The following is a 21,468-nucleotide window of genomic DNA, read 5'->3' as shown; positions in this document are numbered from 1 at the left end:
GTAGATAGATTTCTGATAGACAAGGGAAACCTTCAGGTTTTCACATCCACAAAACCTTCGGGTTTTCTGCCATGGTGTGTTCCATGTTCTTGATGATTCTCTGTTTCGTGCACTCAATGTTTGATGCTGTTTTTCGAGAATTTAAATTTGAACAAACTAGTATATAAATAGATAGATAGAGGGTCATAAGTATATTTTGAGATTTTAATTGAAAATGATCCCAATTTATATTACCACTGGACAAGAAGATCCCTAAATGGAATCCTAGCTCGGAAGACCATAATTTTCCTTTTTTTTTAAAAGGAAAATGTGGAGGAACAGTGCCAATTAGCTTTTAACACAAAAAAATTATTACGTACGAAAAGTTTGACTATAGTACAGTTATCCTTCATGCCCACTCATCTTCACAAATGTACACAAATTTCAAGAATATCACAAGTTACACAGTGTATTTAATGCTATAATGTTCTTAATAAACACACAGTTCCTGCAACCAAACAGGCTAACTGTAGTCACATCCCATTCAATATGCCACTCAATCGTCCTCTGTGGGTTTCTGCACAAATTCCTCCGAGATGATTACCATAGGAGTGATTCTAAACTCAACCCAAAAGAATGCTTTCAAAGCATTTCCCACAAGGCTTTCCCTCAGCTGCTTTATTAGCAAGGACCCACCTCCAGGTTTTCCAACTATCCTTTCGAACAAGGCTTTCACTCAACTATTTTAGCATTATCCACCTCTGGGTTTTCTGACTCTCCTTTCAGTATTCCTTGTCTTAAATTGCCACATGCATCTAAGTTTCTACACAAAAGCTCAAGTAATCAATCCCCAACAGAATGTTGTTGTTTCCAAAGGCTGGAAATAAGAGCACCAAACCTTATGATTGTTTCCCATCTCTGGCTTTCTGTAGCCAATTTCACCCAATCTGCCCTTTCCAGGTCTGCCTTTGATTTCAGTCAACAGCACCCTATTGCAATTTTAATTCCTCTTTGTTCCTTTAACTTCAAACTTCCAAAACCTCTCTTCCTTTTCTAGTCTAAATAACTTGTTGTTCTTTAGTTCCTCTGGACCTTGTTTTCATATTCATTACTCTTCTCTGCATTGCCAGTAACATTTGAGTTTCTGCATTGTGGCTCAATGGAATCATAAAATAATCACAGAGCAGAAGGAATTCATTGGCTTGTCATACAGGCCCACTGGCAGTGCAACTCACCTAATCCCTTCCTTTCTCTGTAATTCTGCAAATATTTTCTCTGAAGGTTCTTATCCAGTTCCCTTTTGGAAGCCACCATTTAGTCTGCCTCCATCACACTCACAGGCAGTGTATTCTAGATCTTGTTGAAAAATTGTTTATCCTCATCGTTGATTCTTCTGCCAGTTACCTTAAACAATATCCTCCGGTTGTCATCATTTCCACCAATAGGAACAATTTCTCACTATCTACTCTGCCTAGATGCCTTCTGAGTTTGAACACCTCTGTTAAATATCCTCTTGATCTTCTGCAGGGGGACGACCCCAGCATTAACAGTCCACCCGAATAACTGAAGCACCTCAATCCTGGAACCATTTTCATAAATCTTTTTTGGTCCCTGCCTAAAGTCCTCCCTAATGTGCAACGTCCAGATTTGGATATAATAATTTGGTTGAGGCTGAATCAGTGTTTTATAAAGGTTCTCATAACTTACTTGTTTTTGTACTCTGTCTCAATTTATAAAGCTCCAGATCCCATATGCCTTTTTAACCTCTCTTTCAAGCTGTCCTACCACCTTTAATGATTTGTATGCATATAACTCCAGGTCTCTGTCGTCCTGCACACTTTAGTTTATGTTGCCTCTCCTCATTCTTCCTACCAAAATGTATAAATTGGGCAACTTCCCAGTCAACTATGGCCTTGCCCTCATTTGACATTCTCAATCAGCATCTACTGCTGGCTAATAAAGAAGTTAGGAGTAGTGAAGTTGGCTAATCTTCCCTAATCCAAGCTCAGTGATGCCAATTATAGGCCTGCCTTCCCTTGTTATCTTTGCTTCTTCAATATGTATAAAATTTAGTTCTCTCATTCCAGGTCAGAAAAACAATCATCAGTCCCTCCAAAGATGCATCTTGACCTGCTACACATTTCCAACATTTCTGTGTTTATCCTAAGTTTCTCTGTATAAACGAATATAATTGTTGTCACAGAACCTGAAGCTAGTGGCCGAAGGGTGCTCTAATCTGCAGAAACACATCCAGATTGCTGGGCTTTTCGGGATCCCGGTCGTGGTTGCTTTGAATGTTTTCAAGTAAGTGCTGTACTTAGGACTCAACGAGGAAGTACTTTAGGCATTGAAGAGGCCTTATTCCACAAATGGAATCTTGAGCTACAAGTTCTCCATCCCCCCTAGAACTGTCTGAGTGTCAAATCAGTCCAGATTGGTGTGAATGTCTGAATGAAGGGACATCTCATCGCCCTTTTTCTCAAACTAAAAAGACAAAGAGCTGAGGACCAATTAAATGCACTACTGCTGTGGTGGTAGTTGGCTGCATCACCGTCAGCTATGACTCAGTTGGGTGCATTCTTGCCTCTGGGTCACAAGATTCGGTATTCAATGAGGCTGCAGCATAAAAGTCAAGGCTGATCATCCTAGTGTTCAACTTCATCATCTCATCCCTCCCAATCATAGAATGGTACAATACAGAGGAAACCATTTGGCCCAGTCTGCTAGCTCTTTGGAACAAAAATCCAGTTAGTCTCACTCCTACTCTTTTCTTGTAACTGTGCAATATTTTTTCTCTTTCAAGTAATTATCCAATTTCCTTTGCAAGGTTACTGTTGAATCTGTCCACCCCCCTTTCAGACTACATTCCAAACCCTAGCCATCCATTGAGCCACCCTAGCCATCCATTGAGCCCAAATTTATTTTTCTCTTTGTCACCTTCAGTATTTTTGCTTAAATCTGGGTCCTAATATTGAGCCTTCAGCCATTGGAAACAGTTTATCTGTAATTACTCAGTCTAAACCCTTAAGGATTTTTAATACCTTAATCAAATTTCCTCTTGGCTTCCTTCGCTTTGAGGGGAGCAACCCTTCACCAGTCCATTGTATCAACGTAACTGTGATTCCTCATCCCTGGAACTTTCTGTAAATTTTTTCTCAGTCTCTCCAAAATCTTCTTGTTCTTCCCAAAATGTGGTAACTAGAATTGCATTCATTACTCCAATGGAGGCCAAGCTAGTGTTTTATGTAGGTTTAGCAAACCTTCTGGCCTCTATAAAGCTGAGGATCAGCTGCTTTGTTCAGCTGTCCTGCCACCATCAGGATTTATGCAATCAGCTCCCAGTTTCTCTCTCCTTGTATCCCTTTTAAAATTACAAAATTTAACACACTTTCTTCTTGGCGAAATGTATCTCGACAACCCTCCATGAACTTTGCTCTGACTTTTGGCCTCTTTTATAGCCCTTCATCCTGAAATTGGTGGCTGTGCCTTCAACTGTCTCAGCCCTAAACTCTGGAATTCCCTCCCCAAATCACTACACCTCCACATCCACTTTTTAAGTTGCCTCTTAAAATCTACCCCTTTGGCCAAAGTTTTAGTTGCCTGTCCTGTCTTTGTATGCCATTGTGTCAGATAACAATTTCTGTGTTGGGCCTTGGAATGTTTCACTACGTTAAAAACACTAATATAGGTTATCATTAACTAACTGTAAACTGTGAGCAAAAATTATTGCAAAGAATTGCATAGATTAAAAATAGACAATTACAAGGGATGTGTGCTGGAGGAATAGTGAACTAAAATGGAGTCTTTGCCCCACAATTTAGCTATTCCTGGTTATTTTTGTTTCCTGCATGAATAGCAATTTGAATTATCCATTAATTTTGATTAAGTCATGTAAACCAGATAGGAATTCAGTGCTTCAAAAACTTTTATCTTCAGATAATTAGAAAGCAGTAGCGTTGAATTTCAGAGGGGTGAGCTCTAATGGAGTTAGCCAGTGCCTTTAGAAATGGGCTTTACTGAACTGGAAAATTAAATTCAGCAGTCCACTTATAGAATAAGTGAAGATGATAAACCTCTTAGTTCTTGAGTGCAGTTTTTTCAACAATTTTAAAGTTCTGCATTAGCAATTTATGATCGATTTTTCTAGTGCATTTGTGGCAACTCAAGACCTTGTTCAAGTCCTGATCCACGAGCCTTGATTTTGAATTGATGCAGCATGTAATTTCAGAGTGCAGTGGATACCATGCATTGCAACCACTCACACAGCTCCCAGTGTTTTATAGTTTATCATTCCACAACTTGAAGTTCAAAGCATGAAGGGAGTACTTCATTCAGCAACAATTGGATATGTGTGTACCGTACTTGCTTGGGAATTCAGACTGAGAATTGGTTTTAAAAAGGGTAAAACTGCAATCTTAACAAAAAAAGTGTCAAAAAGTTTGAAACACTACGTTTTTTTTGGGCGAGTTTGACACTATAATCTTGAGCGGGGTGGGGAGCTGCAGCCAGCTATAGAGCACTGGGGCACCATTGTGCAGGGGCCCTGATCTCCCAGTATACTGGGAGACCTCCTGCCATCTCCTTCCCTGCCCCCTGTAAAAAAAATCGGTAATCCTGCTTCCCACATCATAGCCCTACCTCCTTGGCACTGCCCCAGTGCAGCTATGGTGCCTGGTGGTGACACTCCCTGGCCATGCCCCCAGCCACCCGGGGTCTTCAGTGGTCTCCGATCTCCCCCTGGTGTGGCCATGGTGTCTTGTCCCTGTTTGGAAGACCATGAGTGTCTTGCCGATGAGAAGAGAAGCATTCGGGAGGCCAGAAACTGCTGTGCTGACCACACTAACATCATGAAAGCAATGGCTTCAGATCCTGCTGACAAAACAAGATGCCTTCAGGTTTTTTGCCCTCTTACCATTGCCATGCCGATCAGCCAATGTAGTGGGCTGGTAAGATCGCACCCTGCATCTGGACGGTATTGCCTCAGACTGAGAACAAAGTGCTGAGTGGACTGCTAAGGCTCTGCACTTAGGTCGCTGTTGTTTTTGACATGCTTAAACAACCAAACCATCAAAGCCTATTGTAAATTTGTCAGGTTTGCAGACAGCATGAGATTGTAGCTCTCAAAAAGATTTTCAGGGCATTCGGATGAGACATTGTATTGTGCAGAATAATGACAACTGAAATATCATTGACAAATTTAAAGTATTGCACATCGGTCGAAAAATTGTGCAACTGAAGTATGATCATATGATGCTTTGATATAATGCTTGTCTCTTTTAATATGTTGTGGTAATTAGCACTGAGAAATATCACATTGGGGCAAAAGTTTATATATTGCTTAAATATTGCTGCTTACGAGAGGCACTGTGTTCAGTTCTGGTCACTATTCCGCAAAAAGGATACCAATCCTTTTGGAGACAGGAAGAAAAGAGTAGCAAGACTGACCCCACCATAAACAGAACACACGAGCTATAAGGAAAGATTAGAAAAGTGTAGCATTATAGCGTAAAGAGAAGGGGAGGTTCAAATTCAGGCTGGTAAAGAACATAATAGTTATGTGCAAGATAAGCTTTGATTATTACCACTAAGCAATGTATATAAGTCAGACCACAGAGAGAACTTAACTGCATGAAAAGCAAGATTCAAACAGCCTGAAGAATTTATTCACGAGCATGCTAAGTGGCTGCATAACCCTGGCTGGGTTGTGAAAAGAGATACTGAAATATTTGATGCCTTCAACATATAATTAGGTGCCAGGCTGAGATATGTGCCCATGTTTAATCACCAAATCAAGCTGCTGGACAGCCAGAGTTTCTGTTTGACTGATATGGAGCAGCCTGTCCCTCGTGGGGACCTAATGCCATCTACCTGGGTCCATGAAACACAAGCAGAGATCAATTGAAGCCAAGATTATTAAGCGTGCATGGTAAAATCACCAGTGTGATAGTGGAGTGACCAATGATTGAATTTCACATTCAGTTTGTGGTGGAGAGGAGTGAATCCAAGACTAGTGTCTTAAATTTAAACAAGGGCAATCATGAGGGCGTGAAGATGCAACTGGCTAAAATGAACTGAGAAATTAGGTTAATGGAGATGCAGTGATCAATGTTTGTGATATTTAAGAGTATTTAGAAAAGATGCACTTTAGTGAGAGAGACAGACACTAAGGGAACCGTGGCTAACTAAAGAAGTTAACAATCATATCAAATTGAAAGAAAAAGTGTATAATTCTATAAAGATAAGTGCCAGGTCAGTAGATTAGATAGAATAAAAAGAACAGAAAATGATGACTTTAAGAATTAATAAGGAAGGAGAAATTAACGTGCAAGAGAAAGCTGACTGGAAATATAAAACAGATGAGTGGAATTTTACCATAATTTGTCAGTGTCAGACTTTGAATGAAAATTAGTGTATATCTCTCCAAATGCACAGCCAAGTTTTCATACCAGATTTTTCTGGCACTTAGTGCAAAATATATCTGGGGTTGTGATTTATGCCATCACTCTGGCACAGCAAGGCCTGATAAGCTGGCAAGGCCAGTTCTACAGAGATCGGGCATCATCTTTTAAAGGACGCCCTGATCAGCACTGGAATTAAACACCCCCGACCCCCATCCACCACCACTGAAGCAGTATCGCAGGTGCATGTCCCCAATCATTGCAGGCAAGTCCCCACCCCCACCGACTCAACCACCACCCCACAACTTTAACAATCGTCACGCGTACACACACACACCCACAGCCCATTGAAGCGGTGGAGGCTACCTCGTTGAATATATTTAAGTCACAGGTAGATAGATTTCTGATCGATAAGGGAATTAAGGGTTATGGGGAGCAAGCGGGTAAGTGGAACTGAACCACTTTCAGATCAGCCATGATCTTATTGGCGGGGCAGGCTCGAAGGGCTAGATGGCCTACTCCTGCTCCTATTTCTTATGTTCTCACACACACACACACACACACACACATTTAAGGGGAATCCTCTGAATATTCTATCCAAAATCGAATCTGTGTCAAATTGACCCACCCCAAGTCTCAGCAGCCTTGTGCAGAGATATTCTAGATTTTCACTACCCTTTGTGTGAATAAGCGTGTCATGACATCACCCCTTAAGGGCCTAGCTCTGATTTTAAGAGTACGTCCATTTGTTCTGGATTTCCCCACCACAGCAAATAGTTTACCCCTCTCTGCCCTATAATCTTCTTTAATTATCGTGACCATCTGTTTGATTATCAAGTGAATAGAAGCCTAGCCTCTGAAGCCTCGTGATTTTTAAAACATTTTATCCTGACTTAGATTTAGAAGCTGTACCCCAAACCCAGATCTAATGCCTTTAGAGTTTATTATATTGGTAATGGGGAAGAATTTAAGGTTCCCTATTGCGAGTATTGGTTATGTTACTAAACATGCGGCCAAAAACAATGGAAGTAATGATAGACAATAGATGTGGTATGTAAAGATCCCATGGTACCAATGAAAGAAGAGCACAGGAGTTCTTCAGATGTCTCGGCCAATATTTATCCCTCAACCTACCTCCCAACCAGATGATCTGGTTATGACCACATTGCTTTTGTGGGACTTTGCTGTGCACAAATTGGTGACCACATTTCCCACATTACACTTCAAAAATCCTTGCCTTGAAAGCAATGTTCTAAAATTGTAGAAAGCACTTTATAACCATGGGTCTTTTTCTCCATAGGACTGACACTGAAGCAGAAATTGACCTAGCCTGTCAAACTGCAAAAAGCTTTGGAGCTTATGACGCTGTGCCATGTCAAAATTGGGCTATGGGAGGCAAAGGCGCATTAAAATTGGCTGAAGCTGTCAGGCGGGCTGCAGACCAGAAGAGCAACTTCAGATACCTTTATGACCTAAAGGTGAGGCTTCCTTTCCATTTTCTATTGAGCTAAAACAAAATTTACTGAGCTGGTGCCATTAAAGATGCAATAATGATAATAGTGAAATAACAGGTAGTGGGAAACTCGCATACAAATCGTTGGCAATTGCTTGAAATTAATTTGCTGTACAACGGTAAGGATACAGGATTTTTGTCTCATTACTATTTGGGAGAGCATCATGGAGCCTTGTTTGCACACAAAAAGTTTATATTCATATTGCATGGATAAAGCTTATAATTCTTAACCAAATTCCAAGTGTCTTAATTTGCTGATGCTAACTGGCCTGGCAGTATTGATTCACCAATGAGCCAACAGTGCTAAGCACAGCCCTCTCTGAACTCCTAAGGGCCATGAAAGTTAAATGGTGAATGAAACCACAATAAGATATATAATTACAAGTGGCACTAAGTTTTCTGACCTTCAAAATCAGAATTTCAGGGCCGATGCATTACATGTGGTCCATAAACAGCTGCTTGGATAGAAGACAGAAGACTTGCATTTCTATAGTGCTTTTCGCAAAATCTGGATGCCCCAAAGCACCTTGTAGCCAGTAAAGTACTTTCTTAGTGTAGTCACTGTTGTAATGTAGCAGCCAGTTTGAACACAGCAAGCTCCAATGTAATAATGGCAGAAAAGATATTTCAGTAATATTGAAAAGAATATAAATATTGGCCATGACACCAGGGATAACTTTCCTCTTCATTGAATTAGTGCCATGAGATCTTTTAGACCCTATCAGAGAGGGCAGACAGGTTCTCTGCTTAACGTCTTGTACAAGCTATATCACATCTGGCAGTCTAGCACTACTGCATTGGTATTGTCCTATGGGCTCAAGCCTCTTGAATGGGACTTCAACGTACTATTTCCTGATTCGGAGATGAGAGCAAGAGAGGTTAAAGTTCAGGAGGAGTACAGTAGAATAATAAATGATTCTAATTCACTCAAAACATACCGAGGGACTGTCCAACAGCATCTAAGGAATTATGGGCCTCCTCTGTGATATTCTGTGTGCTGTATCAATAAATAGCTTTTGATGCTTTGAAGTATAGAACCCAAATTTTAGCCAGTATAGTGTTCACTGGTGATTATATGAAATAATCTTTGATGGTAATGTGATTGCATTGGATGAAGGATGCTGCAGTGCAAGCCTAGAATCTGATAGACTTGATGGCCTGTATTATTGAGTTAATGTGTTTAAGTTCCAGATGGATTCAGGCTGTGAGATAGCTTGACCTAAATGGAAAATAAAATTTTGGTTTATATCAGCTGACAGATAATATTTTGTTCAGTTTCAACACTCTTTACATAAAGTAAACTCATTCCTATGACCCTGGATTCTTGTGCATCTTCCTCCCCGTCTCCTACATTGACTAAATGTCTTCAACTGCCTAGGCCCAACAGTGTGAAATTCCCTCTCCCTTCTCTTCTTTTAAGACTTAACTTAAAACTCAATTTTCTGACCTAAGCATTTGATTGTTCATACCAACATTTCCTCCTTTGACTATGTTTCTGTAAAACACCCTGAGAAACTTTGTTAAAACTGAGTCGGTATTTCATGGTAAATGGCAAAAAGTTAAGAATTTTGTGAAGGAAAAAAACAGTGCAAGGATTTTGTTTTGTCTTTGAGCTCCTAGTGTCATTGATCATATGGCTTGAAAATTCAGAGTTATTTCTCTGAATGCTGCAACAATGTTGATACTGCATCTCCATCTTGAACTGTCCGAGAAGTGAACAGTAGGAAAACATCTTGTTTCTGTACTTCTTAATTCAGTCATCGGTCCAAGTGTCATTGTTTTCAAGTACAAAGGTTGCTAGATTGTATCTGTGCATCTCTCTGATGAATTTATTGAATATAAGTAGCCCTGTTCGGTCCAGATCTGTGTGCTTTCACACACAGTTGACACTCAACTGAATTATACCATGTTTATCATTACTGGAATGTTACATTTGACATCCCTCCCTTGGCACCCTATCCTGGCAAATATCACTCTCCCAGCCGTTGTTTAAGAAGGGTGCTAGGCAAAAGGCAGGGAATTATAGGCCGGTTAGTTTAACGTCTGTTGTAGGTAAAATGTTAGAATCCGTCATCAAGGAGGAAATAGCGAGGCATCTTGAGGGGAATTGCTAGATAGAGCAGACACAGCACGGTTTCGTTAAGGGGAAGTCATGTCTGACAAATTTACTGGAGTTCTATGAGGATGTGTCTAGGGCGGTGGATAGAGGAGAGCTGGTGGATGTGGTCTTTCTTGATTTTCAGAAGGCGTTTGACAAGGTACCTCACAAGAGGTTATTGCAGAAGGTCAGGGGACATGGAGTTGGGGGTAGGGTGTTAGCGTGGATAGAGGATTGGTTGTCAAATAGGAGGCAGAGAGTGGAGGTCAAAGGGTGCTAGTTGGATTGGCGGTTGGTGACTAGTGGAGTGCCCCAGGGGTCGGTGCTGGGGCCTCAGCTATTTACCATTTGTATAGATGATCTGGAGGAGGGAACCGAGTGTATGGTGTCGAAATTTGCTGATGACACCAAGATTGGTGGAACGGCAAATTGCGTGGAGGGTGTGGAGAGTCTACAGAAGGATCTAGATAGGCTGGGCGAATGGGCCAGGAACTGGCAAATGGAATTTAATGTTGGCAAGTGCGAGGTGGTCCACTTTGGTAGGAATAATGGTAGGAAGGATTATTACTTACGTGGAGAAAAACTGCAGCAGGCGACGGTGCAGAGGGACCTCGGGGTCCTTGTGCATGAGTCGCAAAAACCCAGCTTGCAGGTGCAGCAGGTGGTCAGGAAGGCTAATGGGATGCTGGCCTTCATAGCAAGGGGGATTGAATATAAAAGTAGGGAGGTCTTGCTGCAGCTGTATAGGGCATTGGTGAGGCCGCAGCTGGAGTACTGTGTGCAGTTTTGGGCGCCGTACTTACGCAAGGATATTTTGGCCTTGGAGGGAGTGCAGAGGAGGTTTACTAGGCTGGGGCCAGAGTTGAGGGGGTTAAGCTATGAGGAGAGGCTGAATAAACTAGGCTTGTACTCGTTAGAGTTTAGAAGAATGAGGGGAGATCTCATTGAGACATATAAGATGATGAATGGGATGGATAGGATAGAGGTGGAGAGGCTCTTCCCGCTCAAAAAAGACAGTAGGACTAGGGGGCACAGCCTCAAGATAAAGGGGGGGCGGTTCAGAACAGAGTTGAGGAAGAACTTCTTCACTCAAAGGGTGGTGAATCTCTGGAATTCTCTGCCCGTTGAAGTGGTGGAGGCTACCTCGCTAAATATTTTTAAGACGCGGGTTGATGGGTTTTTGATAAGAGAGGGGATTAAGGGTTATGGGGAGAGGGCGAGAATGTGGAACTGAGCCACGACAGATCAGCCATGATCTTATTGAATGGCGGGGCAGGCTCGAAGGGCTAGATGGCCTACTCCTGCTCCTATTTCTTATGTTCTTATATATCTGCCGACTTGCAATAATCCACAAAATGGTAGAACAGCGTGTGCGCGCGCGCGCACACACACACACACACACACAATCTCTTTGGCTTAGGGACTAAATAAATAAATTGTATTCACATCAGCTTTTTAGTTGGTGTAGAGGTACAGTTTTATTCAAAATAAACTAGGCAATTGGTATCAATTTATTGGAAAACTGGAAATATGATGCATTATGGTTTTTATGCAGGCGGGATTTTATTATCAAAGTGAACAGGTAGTTATTCTTTGCTCTAAGAAGAACAAGGCAATTTGAAATCTTGGACTATTTTGATGTACAAAGGAAACAAGATTTACTGAGTTATCCTATTCTGGAACTTTTTATTTAGTCTTTGCATGTAATGCTTCACTAGATCTATGCAACTGACAGTTGTGATAATACAGATTAGTCCCAGTCTCTGACCAGGAGTTCCAGGCTTAAAACTGCAGTTTTCTGTTAAAATTTTGTGACTAGTTAAAATATAGTGAGGGTAGCTCTATATGGAGCATGGAATGAAAGCTGGATTATAGCAAGCAATCTTCCATCTGACACAGAGTACTGTAGTGGCTGGAGATCTGAAAGCACAAACAGGAAAAACCTGGTCAAGCAGCCTCTCTCCTGAGGAAGAGAGGTAGGTTAGTTCAGTTGGCTGGATAGCTTGTTTGTGATGAGGAGCAATGCCAAGATCGTGGATTCAATTCCTGTACTAGCTGATATTATCCATGAAGGTCCCACTTCCTCAGCGTTGTGTTTCGCTTGAGACTTGGTGATACTCAGATAAAATCACCACCAATTAACTGTCTCTCAAAAAGTGGATGAGCAGCCTACGGTCCTCTGGGACTTTGGCAACTTTCATTTTCCCAAGGAAGAGTCTCAACACTTAAAATGTCAGTTCACTGGCTTCTGTTCCGCCACTGATATAGTCTGACCAGTTCTTTTTTTTTCAGTCTTTGTCATCCATTTGCCACAATGTCCTAACTTTTACCAGGGAAATAAGAAGAGTTTGTGTGGGAGCCTGGCAATGAACTTGGCAAGGTCAAAGATGTGGAGGCCCAGCCAACTTAACAATGGGGCTTTGTTTAGGTGAAATCTCCTGGGCTCACGCTCAAAAACCAGGCTGGACATATTACAATACAATCAAGCAGGAGCAAGAATTAGGTGGCTGCAGCCAGGAATCCCACGCCTCAACTAATAGTCAATAAGAGGGAATTCATTGTAGTGAAGTTGGAGTTTCCAGATGCACATTGGAAGGTGAGAGTGGTATGAGGTGCAGCTGAAATGATACAGGGACTGCTTGAGGAGTCTGGGAGACACACTAGTCTACGAGAAGTTTGAAGAGCAGGTAAAGAATTCGCCCAATCCTCACCTTGATCGTGTATTGTCATTGCACCAGTGATGCCCCAGATCTCGCACAGCTCTGGGGGTGTTTAAGTCATTCTCACTGGCTTTTAAGTGAAGCCTCATCCAGGGCCAGAATTGCAATAATAAACAGCAAGGAAATTAACAACCTAACCTGTTTTTATGGTGGTGGTTTAGGGATTGACCAGGCCACTGTGAGAACTCTTGCTTCAGAATAGTGCCATAGAATCTTTTAGACCCAGCTGAGAGGACAACTGGAACCTCAGTCTAACATTTCACCTGAAATATGGCATCTCAAAAACTGTGCAGCACTCCCTTAGTTACAACTGTAGACTGTCAGTCTGGATTATAGGATCAAGATGTGCTTGAACTGACATCCTTCTGGCTGATGATACACAAGTTCCACTAACTGGGCCATGTCTGACAAGTAATAAGGTAGTGGATTGATGCATGACAACTTTGTCCATGTTACAAATGTGCAGGCACGGTGTCTACAATGATGCAAGATTGCTATGTTGACAATATTTGTTGTGGATGTGGCCCACAGCCAAGAGGGTAAAGATAAGAAGTCTTTAAATAAACTGAAAGCACTGTAGTGTCATCCTGGGAAAATCACTGTTGCTCATTTCATGTAGCTCCAATGTCGCACTGCCAGAAAAATGAAGGGCTCAGACAAACCAGGACACATCCCGTCAACCCTCAGCATTTTGACAGAATCCAGACGGACTGTGCATGGCAGGGTCATACTGAACTTCTCTCTGCTAATTGGGTAGAGTGGGGGTGGTGGGAAGGATGAAGTTGGTCAGAAATGCTTTGGCATCAATTCAGATTTGGCATGGGGAGAAGACTGAGTAAAAAAAAAACTAATGGAAAAGCTGATCTTTCTTTTTTAATGTGTTGTGGTCAGAATGTTTTTTAAAATTGAAGTAACTTGTACATTATCTGAGCAAAGTATTTTCACATTTATTTAACCCTTCTGCCAAGGAAACATACAGTCATTCCCAAAGACAGAAGCTGGAACTCCAGTTAGAAAATGCAGCACCAGGGACTGAATAAAAAAGAACACTTGCATTTTTCTACTGCTTTCACCAAAGCATTTTACAACCAATTATGTATTTTGAAGTTTAGTTTTTGTCAGAAATGTGGCAGCAAATTTGAGCAGAGCAAACTCCCACAAACATCACAGAGGTAATGACTTGTTTCAGTTCATTACCTCCAGACTCAACTATTCCAACACATTCCTGGCTGATCTACCCTCCATAAACTTGAGGTGACTCAAATTTCTGTTGTCCGTGTCTTTACCTGCACCAAATCCCTTTCCCCTATCATCCTGTGCATGCTATTGTACATTGATTCCTGATCAAGTGGCCTCTTGATCTTTAACATACAAATTCCTCCACAGTCCTCTAAGATATCTTACTCTGATAATTCTTGTTTATTGTGCATTCCCAATTTTATTTGCTGCATCATCAGTGATTATGCCACCAGTTGCTAAGGGCCAGAGCTCTAGGATACCCTCTTCACACCTCTCCACCTCTTTGCCTTGTATTCCTCCTTTAAAACATTACTTAAAACCAATCACTTTGACCAAGCTTTTGGTCATTTGACCCAATATCGCTCTACATATGGTTTGGTGTCATACTTTGTTGATGTTCCTGTGAAGCACCCAGAAATTTTTCATTCTATTAAAGGTGCAATCTAAAAATAAATTGGTGTTGTTGACTGAGGGATAAATATTGGCCAGGAAATTGAGAGGACTGCCTTGGTTGTTCTTCAAAGTACTGCTGTGGATCTTTTACACCTACCTGAGAGAACTGAGATGGTCTCAGTTTAATCTCTTATCTGAAAGATGGCACCTATGGAAATGTAACACTCCTTCAGTACTGTACAGGAATCTCTGGAGTGAGACTTGAACCCATAACCTGACTCAGGTGAAAATATTAGATTCAGTTCCAGGAAATCAAGGCAAAAGGGGCTGTTCACTATCCCAGCATATTCCACAACCCTGAGTCAATGAGTAACAGTCGCTTCTTGAGTCAGAAGATTGTAGGTTCAGGTACCACTCCAGAGATTTGAATTCCCAATCTGGGCTCTCCTTTAACATTACTAAGGGAGTGCTGAATTGTTCGATGTGCTGTCTTTCAGATGAAATTGTAAAATAAGGTCCTGTTTGCACTCTCACATTTCAGTGTATGAAGAAAAGCAGAGGAGTTCCTTTTGGCATGCGGATGAATTTTTATCCCTCAACCAACCACATTAAATAAATACTTGGTCATTATCTCCTGCTATTTGTGGGACTTTGCTGTGCACAGACCATGCAATGGTTACACTTCAAAAATGCAGTTTCGGCTATGCAGTGTTTTGGGATGCCCTTAATCTTGCAAAGGTGCCAGAGAAATGTACGTTCTTTTCAGAATATGGGGATCTGCATTCTTGAGTCTATGTTGTTTCTGTGTGTTGATTCCAATGTTTGCATATTTCCCTTGTATCTCAACGACCCTAATGGGACCCAGTGCTGCTTGTGCAATCTGACCAGAGCCACATATAGTGTGTTCATAACTTCCTCCAACTCGCTTTTGACTGTTCCTTTTTGTCAATGTCCTTTCAACATCCTACTGGACTTTGAGAAATGGGACTTCCTGGTTTATCAAGTTTCCTCTCCAGGTTTGCTACTGACCTCAACCTTGACTCCTTTGCTTCAGTTTCTCAATTTGCAAAAACAATCACCCCTTCCTCCCAAGAAAATGATATAGTGGTTTAAAAATCAATGTCTAAATTCAGGAGAAGGTTTTTGCTTTCTCTTCTGTGTGTCATGTTTTTACACCAGGAATAGCTCCCCTGTTTTTAAGTAGTGCTATGATATCGAGTCTATGACTCTATATCTTTTGTATCCATCAGGCATAGCCTCAGTTAAACTGAAAAACAGTGCCGTCAACAGTGCAGAATTCCCTCAGTAGTGCAATGCAGGGTCAGCCTTGAGCACCAAATGATTCGGGTCCTGAAGTGGGTTTTGAACCCACAACCCTTCAATTCTAGGCGAAAGCACTATCAACTGTGTGTGGCTAATACTTAAATGTTCATAGAGATGTTTAAAATTGAATTGTTTCAGCAATAAGTATGGAGAGACTGATTCCACTGGCAATATCAACGGGAATGTGCTGCCTAAAGGACTGGCAGAAACCAATTCTGTAATAATTTTCTGAGGGGAATTGGATAAATTCTTACATCTTGCGTTGCATGCCCATAGGCGATTGATGGTGGAAAGCATGGCAGTGGGACTATTTGGTATCTCTTTTGTGAGGCTGGTGTAGGCATGGTGGGTAATAGGTCATCTTCTGTGCTGTATAATTTTGTGAAAACATTGTTGAACTTAAAATTGACCAAATGTTTTATTTTGGTGGTATGGGGAATGAGCAGGACAGTAAGATTAAATGGAGTGAATAGGAGAGTGGAATTAGACTGGGTGGTCAGAATTTTACTGTGGGTTTTGGAACCCCGACATTGGTGCTAAATGGTGGACCTCAGCCCTTGCTGGCAGTATGACCAGCACAGCAATTTCACCTTCTAATTGGTCCCCTCCGAGTTCACTGTTCAATTACGGGCACAAACCCTGGATGTTGCCATTCCAATCAAAGGAGCAGCATCTCTAGGGCTTCAGCAGACGTGGACTCTGCTGAAGCAGCTAGGGGTTTGGGAGGATATCTCAGCATGGAGGTATCCCCTGAGAGTTAAGTATAAAATGAAAAATCAGGAGTGACCAAGCAAGACAGGTTGCTGCAAATGACCCATTGAAGCTGCGGTGGAGGGTGGGCTGATCTTCCTTGTCCACGGTACAACCTCGTCTTTGCAATATGGAGACTCAAAGGCAGCCACAAAGGTAATTTCCAGTATGCTGGCAGCAATGCCTCCACATAGCACAGTACCACTCCGCCGCTGGCAAACGAACCCTAAACAGGGCTTTAATTACTTAAATTAACTGCCTGCCTTCATTCAGCAAGCAGCTGATGTGCATCACATTGTTGATTGCAACCTGTCTTTTAATTGTTCAGTTACAACCCACCAGTCATAATATAGTCACTTTTATACTAAATTTAATTATCCAAAATTTCAGATTAAGTAACCCAATTAAAATAGCAATGTTTTATTAAAAAGGGAACAAAATCATATGATTATCCAGGGAACAGAGTATAACCATATTATAAAAGATAAATGATCTATTGATAGAAAATTGATCCAATTATTTTCTTCGATCCAACTCTTCCTTTTTGAAAGATTGAATATGTTCTGTTTCAGTATATGCACTGTGAAAAATCCATCAGTTGTTAACTGTTAATTCAAGAAGTTTTATTGATCAGTGGTAAAATAGATAATGCGGTGCCTACTTTGACCCGATCACTCACTATAATAGTGGCAGCTCCATCCTATGACCAATTCAACAGACAGTGATGTGACTCAGTGATAGTGTTGTTACCCTGGAGTCAAAAAGTTATGGGGTCAAGTTTCACTACAGAGACCTGAGCACATAATCCTAGCTAACACTCCATTTCAGTACAAAGGAAATGCTGCATTGTCAGAGCTTCAGTTTTTTGGAATAGATGTTAAATAAAGGCCATCTCTCAAATCCCAGTAGGGAAGTATGAACAATAACATTGGATGCTAGCTCTGTGTTGTGAGGATTCATTGGCTGAAGGCCAGTCAGGTTAAAGAGCACCCAGTCTGACAATGCAACACTATTATTCCCTTGGGAAACATCAAGTGTGGCCTCAATTAGGTTTTGAAGTTTGTACAAATGTACTAGCCCCTCTTGCTCACATCTCCCCACCATCTGTCTTCTCCATTCCCAAGCAGGTGAACCTGTGTAACTCCATGGTAGCATTCTATCCTCTTGAGTCGGAAGTCATGGGTTCAGGTCCCACTGTAGAGATTTCGGCACACAATTCAACGATCAATTGCAGCACTGAGGGAAAACTGCTCTGTCAGAGGAGCCATCTTTCAGATGGACATTAAACCAAAGCTGTATCTTGGATGGATGCGAAAGATCCCACAGAACTATTTTGAAGAGATGCGGGAAGATGTGTGTATAATAAGAATTATTTGCTTGCTTGGGTAATAAACAACAACTGATGGTTGGGTTGAATGGCCTGTTTTAATGTTGTAGCTTCTACATATAAATTAGGAAGGTAAGAACTAGCCGTTGAAGAAGTGATCTCAGTAGTGAATAAAATTGATGCACTGTAGATGAGTGAAGGAACAGTTGTGAAGATACCATTCACCATTTTTAATATGAAAATCTTTCACAAACTGTGTCATTGACTACTAACACTGTCAATTGTTCAGAACTGGACAATTACTCTGTCCAATGTTCCATCTAAGATGCATAATTAAGCTCCAACCTGGAAGTTTCCATGCAGGACACACACTAATTGGCCTTTTCAGGTTAAAACGTTGAAGAGTCCACACACTTAAATTAATTTGCCATGCATTTAAAAATTAGAGGGTACATTGACTCTAATCTCTTAAATTCAGTTGGATTTGTCATGCCCTATATATGGAGAACAGCACACAACAATTTTCTTTCTACACAATCAGCCCTACTGAAGTGAATGGCAACTTGTATGTACAATCACTTACTATTACAAACTAAAAGAAGAAAATGCTGCAAATACCCACATTGACTTCTAAAGAAGAAAATTGACAGATTTTCACCGCATTTGTACAGCATTTTCAGTTTATCATTTTCATTTTCCCTCTAGACCCACTGTATGTTAACAAAGCATTTTATTCCCAGTCTTCCAATTCAAATCAGATTTGATCAAGTGTAAATCAGACAAAATTGGCAGAGCCAAAGGAGATATTAGGCCAAGTGAATAAGAAGTAGCTTTTAATTGGGGTGTCAACTGAGGAAAATGTGGTAGATGTTTTTGGGAGGGAATTACACAGCGCAGGGTCCTCAGCTGCTGAAGACACGGTTAAAGTTTATTTATTAGTCACAAGTAAGGCTTACATTAATGCTGCAATGAAATTACTGTGGTATTCCCCTAATCGCCATAGTCCGGTGCCTGTTCGGGTCAATGCACCTAACCAGCACGTCTTTCAGAATGTGGGAGGAAACCGGAGCACCAGGAGGAAACCCATACAGACATGGGAAAAACGTACAGACTCCACGCAGATAGTGATCCAAGCTGGGAATCAAACCCAGGTCCCTGGTGCTGTGAAGCAGCAGTGCTACCATGCCACCCCTGACAGTGGTGCAGTAAACAGAGTAGGTGATACACAACAGAGCGCATTGCATTCGTTCTGATAATGCACCAAAGTTAATGAATACATGAAATTTAGTAGACGCTTTAATTGAAACATGAAGACTTTTAGCCACTTCATAGCCAGATTGAATGCTGCAGCTCTCCATACCTGTGATGCTGAGATTAGACATTGGTCTTATCACAGGATTGCAATTGTATGCTGAATGAGTTCACCCAATGTGCTTAAGCAAGCCTTTTTTTTCCCGTAGCAAATCTGTGTGATAGGGCTATGGTCTATTGCCCTGTGTCCACCTTTTCCCTCATCCTGGCTTTGGATATTATAAATGTAATCCAGACCTTATGTTTACCTCAGCCTTTGAGGTTTTCTTGTACAATGCAGCGCTGAGGAAACATAATATAAATTGGTAGCATAGTCTCTCTGTCTGTGGGTTCAATTCCCTCTCCAGGATTTGAACGTGTTATCTAGGCTGACATGGCAGTGCAGTACTCAAAGAGGGTTGCACTATCAGAAATGCTGCCTTTTAGGTGAGATGTTGAGCCAGGGCCCAAATGGGCCTCTCAGGTGGATATTAAAGATACTATGGCACTATTCGATGAAGGGTAGAAAAGTTTTTCCTGGTATCTTGGTCAGTATTTGTCTCCACACACATCGTTCCCTGAAATAGATTATTTGGTCATTCCCACATTGCTGTTTATGGAAGCTTTTTCTGTTTAAATTGACTGCTATATTTTCTACATTACAACACTTCGTACAGCACTTTCCAGTCAACAAATACTTTTGATGTCCTGAAGTTCATTGAATCATAGAATCCTTACAGTGCAGAAGGAGGCCATTCGGCCCATCAAACCTACACTGACAGCAATCCCATCCAGGCCCTATCCCTGTAGCCCCATGTATTTACCCTGCGAATCCCACTGACACTAAGGGGCAATTTAGTATGGCCACTCAACCTAACCTACAGATCTTTGGACTGTGAAAGAAAACCAAAGCACCCAGAGGAAAGCCATGCAGACAAAGGGAGAACATGTAAACTCCATATGCAGTTGTGAAAGACAATACTGAAGAAAGTCTTTCTTTTCAATTTAATGGTGGATGAAGAAAGTGACATTTTCATTAATTTACAGTGGAATTACGAGAGTAACAAATGGAGTGTAGCTCTGTCCCTGATAATTTTTTTCCATGACGAGTAAAGATGTAATGATGGATGAAATGTTAAATGTGGAAATATTTACACTTGTGTTATGGCAAAAAAAAATGTTCACATTCAGTGCCATTTAAATTTGATCCAGTGTTATAATCCAGGTCAGAGGTCTGCCTGAATCTTACGTTTTGCACTTTGAATTTGGCTAGGGTAGGCATGATATGTTTCACTTTAGGTATGATTCAAATGAACAACTCGGGAGCTTTTTATCAAACAAAGTTTATTTAAGAATATAGTAAACGTGTATAGAAAGAAAATTAGCAATAATGTTATCAATTACAAACAAAGCAACAACGATAATGTATAACTCTTAACAATTATATCTAAAATATTCCAATTAAACAAAACTTCCCAAGACAAAACCCTTTCTGTAGATTTAACACAGCAAAGGCTAATGTTTACATGATACTGGAACTGAGACCTTTGATTGGAAAATTGAAACCCTGACTTCTTAGCCTTGTAACTTCTAGCCACTGTCTGGATACACCCAGAATAGTTTGAATTCAGAACAGTTTCCCAGAATACCAGGAAGACCCTCTGGTCAAGCCATCTTCAGCAGATTTTCTACTCCAGGAAGACAAGAAACCTTGCTTTCAGCTTCCAAGCAGAATTTTCAAAACCAGGGAAAGAGAAACACTTCTTTTCAGCTTGATGCCCCTTCTAAAACTAAAACTGCAGGCAGCCAAACAGAAAATGAAACCTTAAATTCACCAGGAAGGAAACTGTCCAAAAACACACAACCTGCCAACCAGTCTTCCTCCTGACAATGCAAGGTCATAAAAGATCCCAGGGTAAAAATAAACAAACGCTATTTAAACCATTGAAAGAGCAATAAAAGACTTTTATAGGCAGCCTGGCAATAATGAGAGCTGAGGCTCAGAGAGCTCCAGAAAATATAATTTTTTTTTAAAACTCTTAAAGGTACACTAACATCACTCCTGTAAAATAATGTCAGGTTTTGCTGCCATTGAGATGTACTATGTACAATGACATTCAGTGACCACTGGTTACAGCACTGTCACTCACCTCTGTTGTCAATGCAGGAGCTCTAGCCGGAGTCTACTGCTCTTCAACTCTATGCATTTATCTGTTTGCTAAATACATCAGAAGGTCATGTTTTACTGCAGTTCATCCAAGAACTCATTTCTCATAAAATTGGTGAACCTCAGTGGTCCAATGTGCCGCCTCACCAAAACTTAATGTGTTCAAGCAGACACACTTTTACTCACTCATGCACACGCACTCAAGTACATGCTGACGTGACCATTCAGGTTCACTCGTATTGTATTTTCTCTCTTCCCCCTGTCCCCTTCA

At 41.1% G+C, this 21,468-nt stretch overlaps 1 protein-coding gene across 1 annotated transcript in view; it reads left to right on the top strand.

The window, feature by feature from the left end:
• mthfd1l (methylenetetrahydrofolate dehydrogenase (NADP+ dependent) 1 like) overlaps positions 1-21,468 on the top strand; it is a 147,579-nt gene that overhangs the window by 83,456 nt on the left and 42,655 nt on the right. The window contains exons 23-24 of the mRNA XM_080200111.1: positions 2,183-2,283; positions 7,678-7,855. Of these exons, the coding sequence (XP_080056237.1) occupies positions 2,183-2,283; positions 7,678-7,855 (279 nt within the window). The remainder of the gene's footprint in view (positions 1-2,182; positions 2,284-7,677; positions 7,856-21,468) is intronic.

Source organism: Carcharhinus amblyrhynchos, chromosome 12, assembly GCF_965287045.1.
Source record: "Carcharhinus amblyrhynchos chromosome 12, sCarAmb.v2.hapA, whole genome shotgun sequence".
In the NCBI taxonomy this organism is placed as follows: Eukaryota; Metazoa; Chordata; class Chondrichthyes; order Carcharhiniformes; family Carcharhinidae; genus Carcharhinus; species Carcharhinus amblyrhynchos.
The sequence above is the reverse complement of the archived record's forward strand: the minus strand, read 5'-3'. Positions and strand labels throughout refer to the sequence as shown.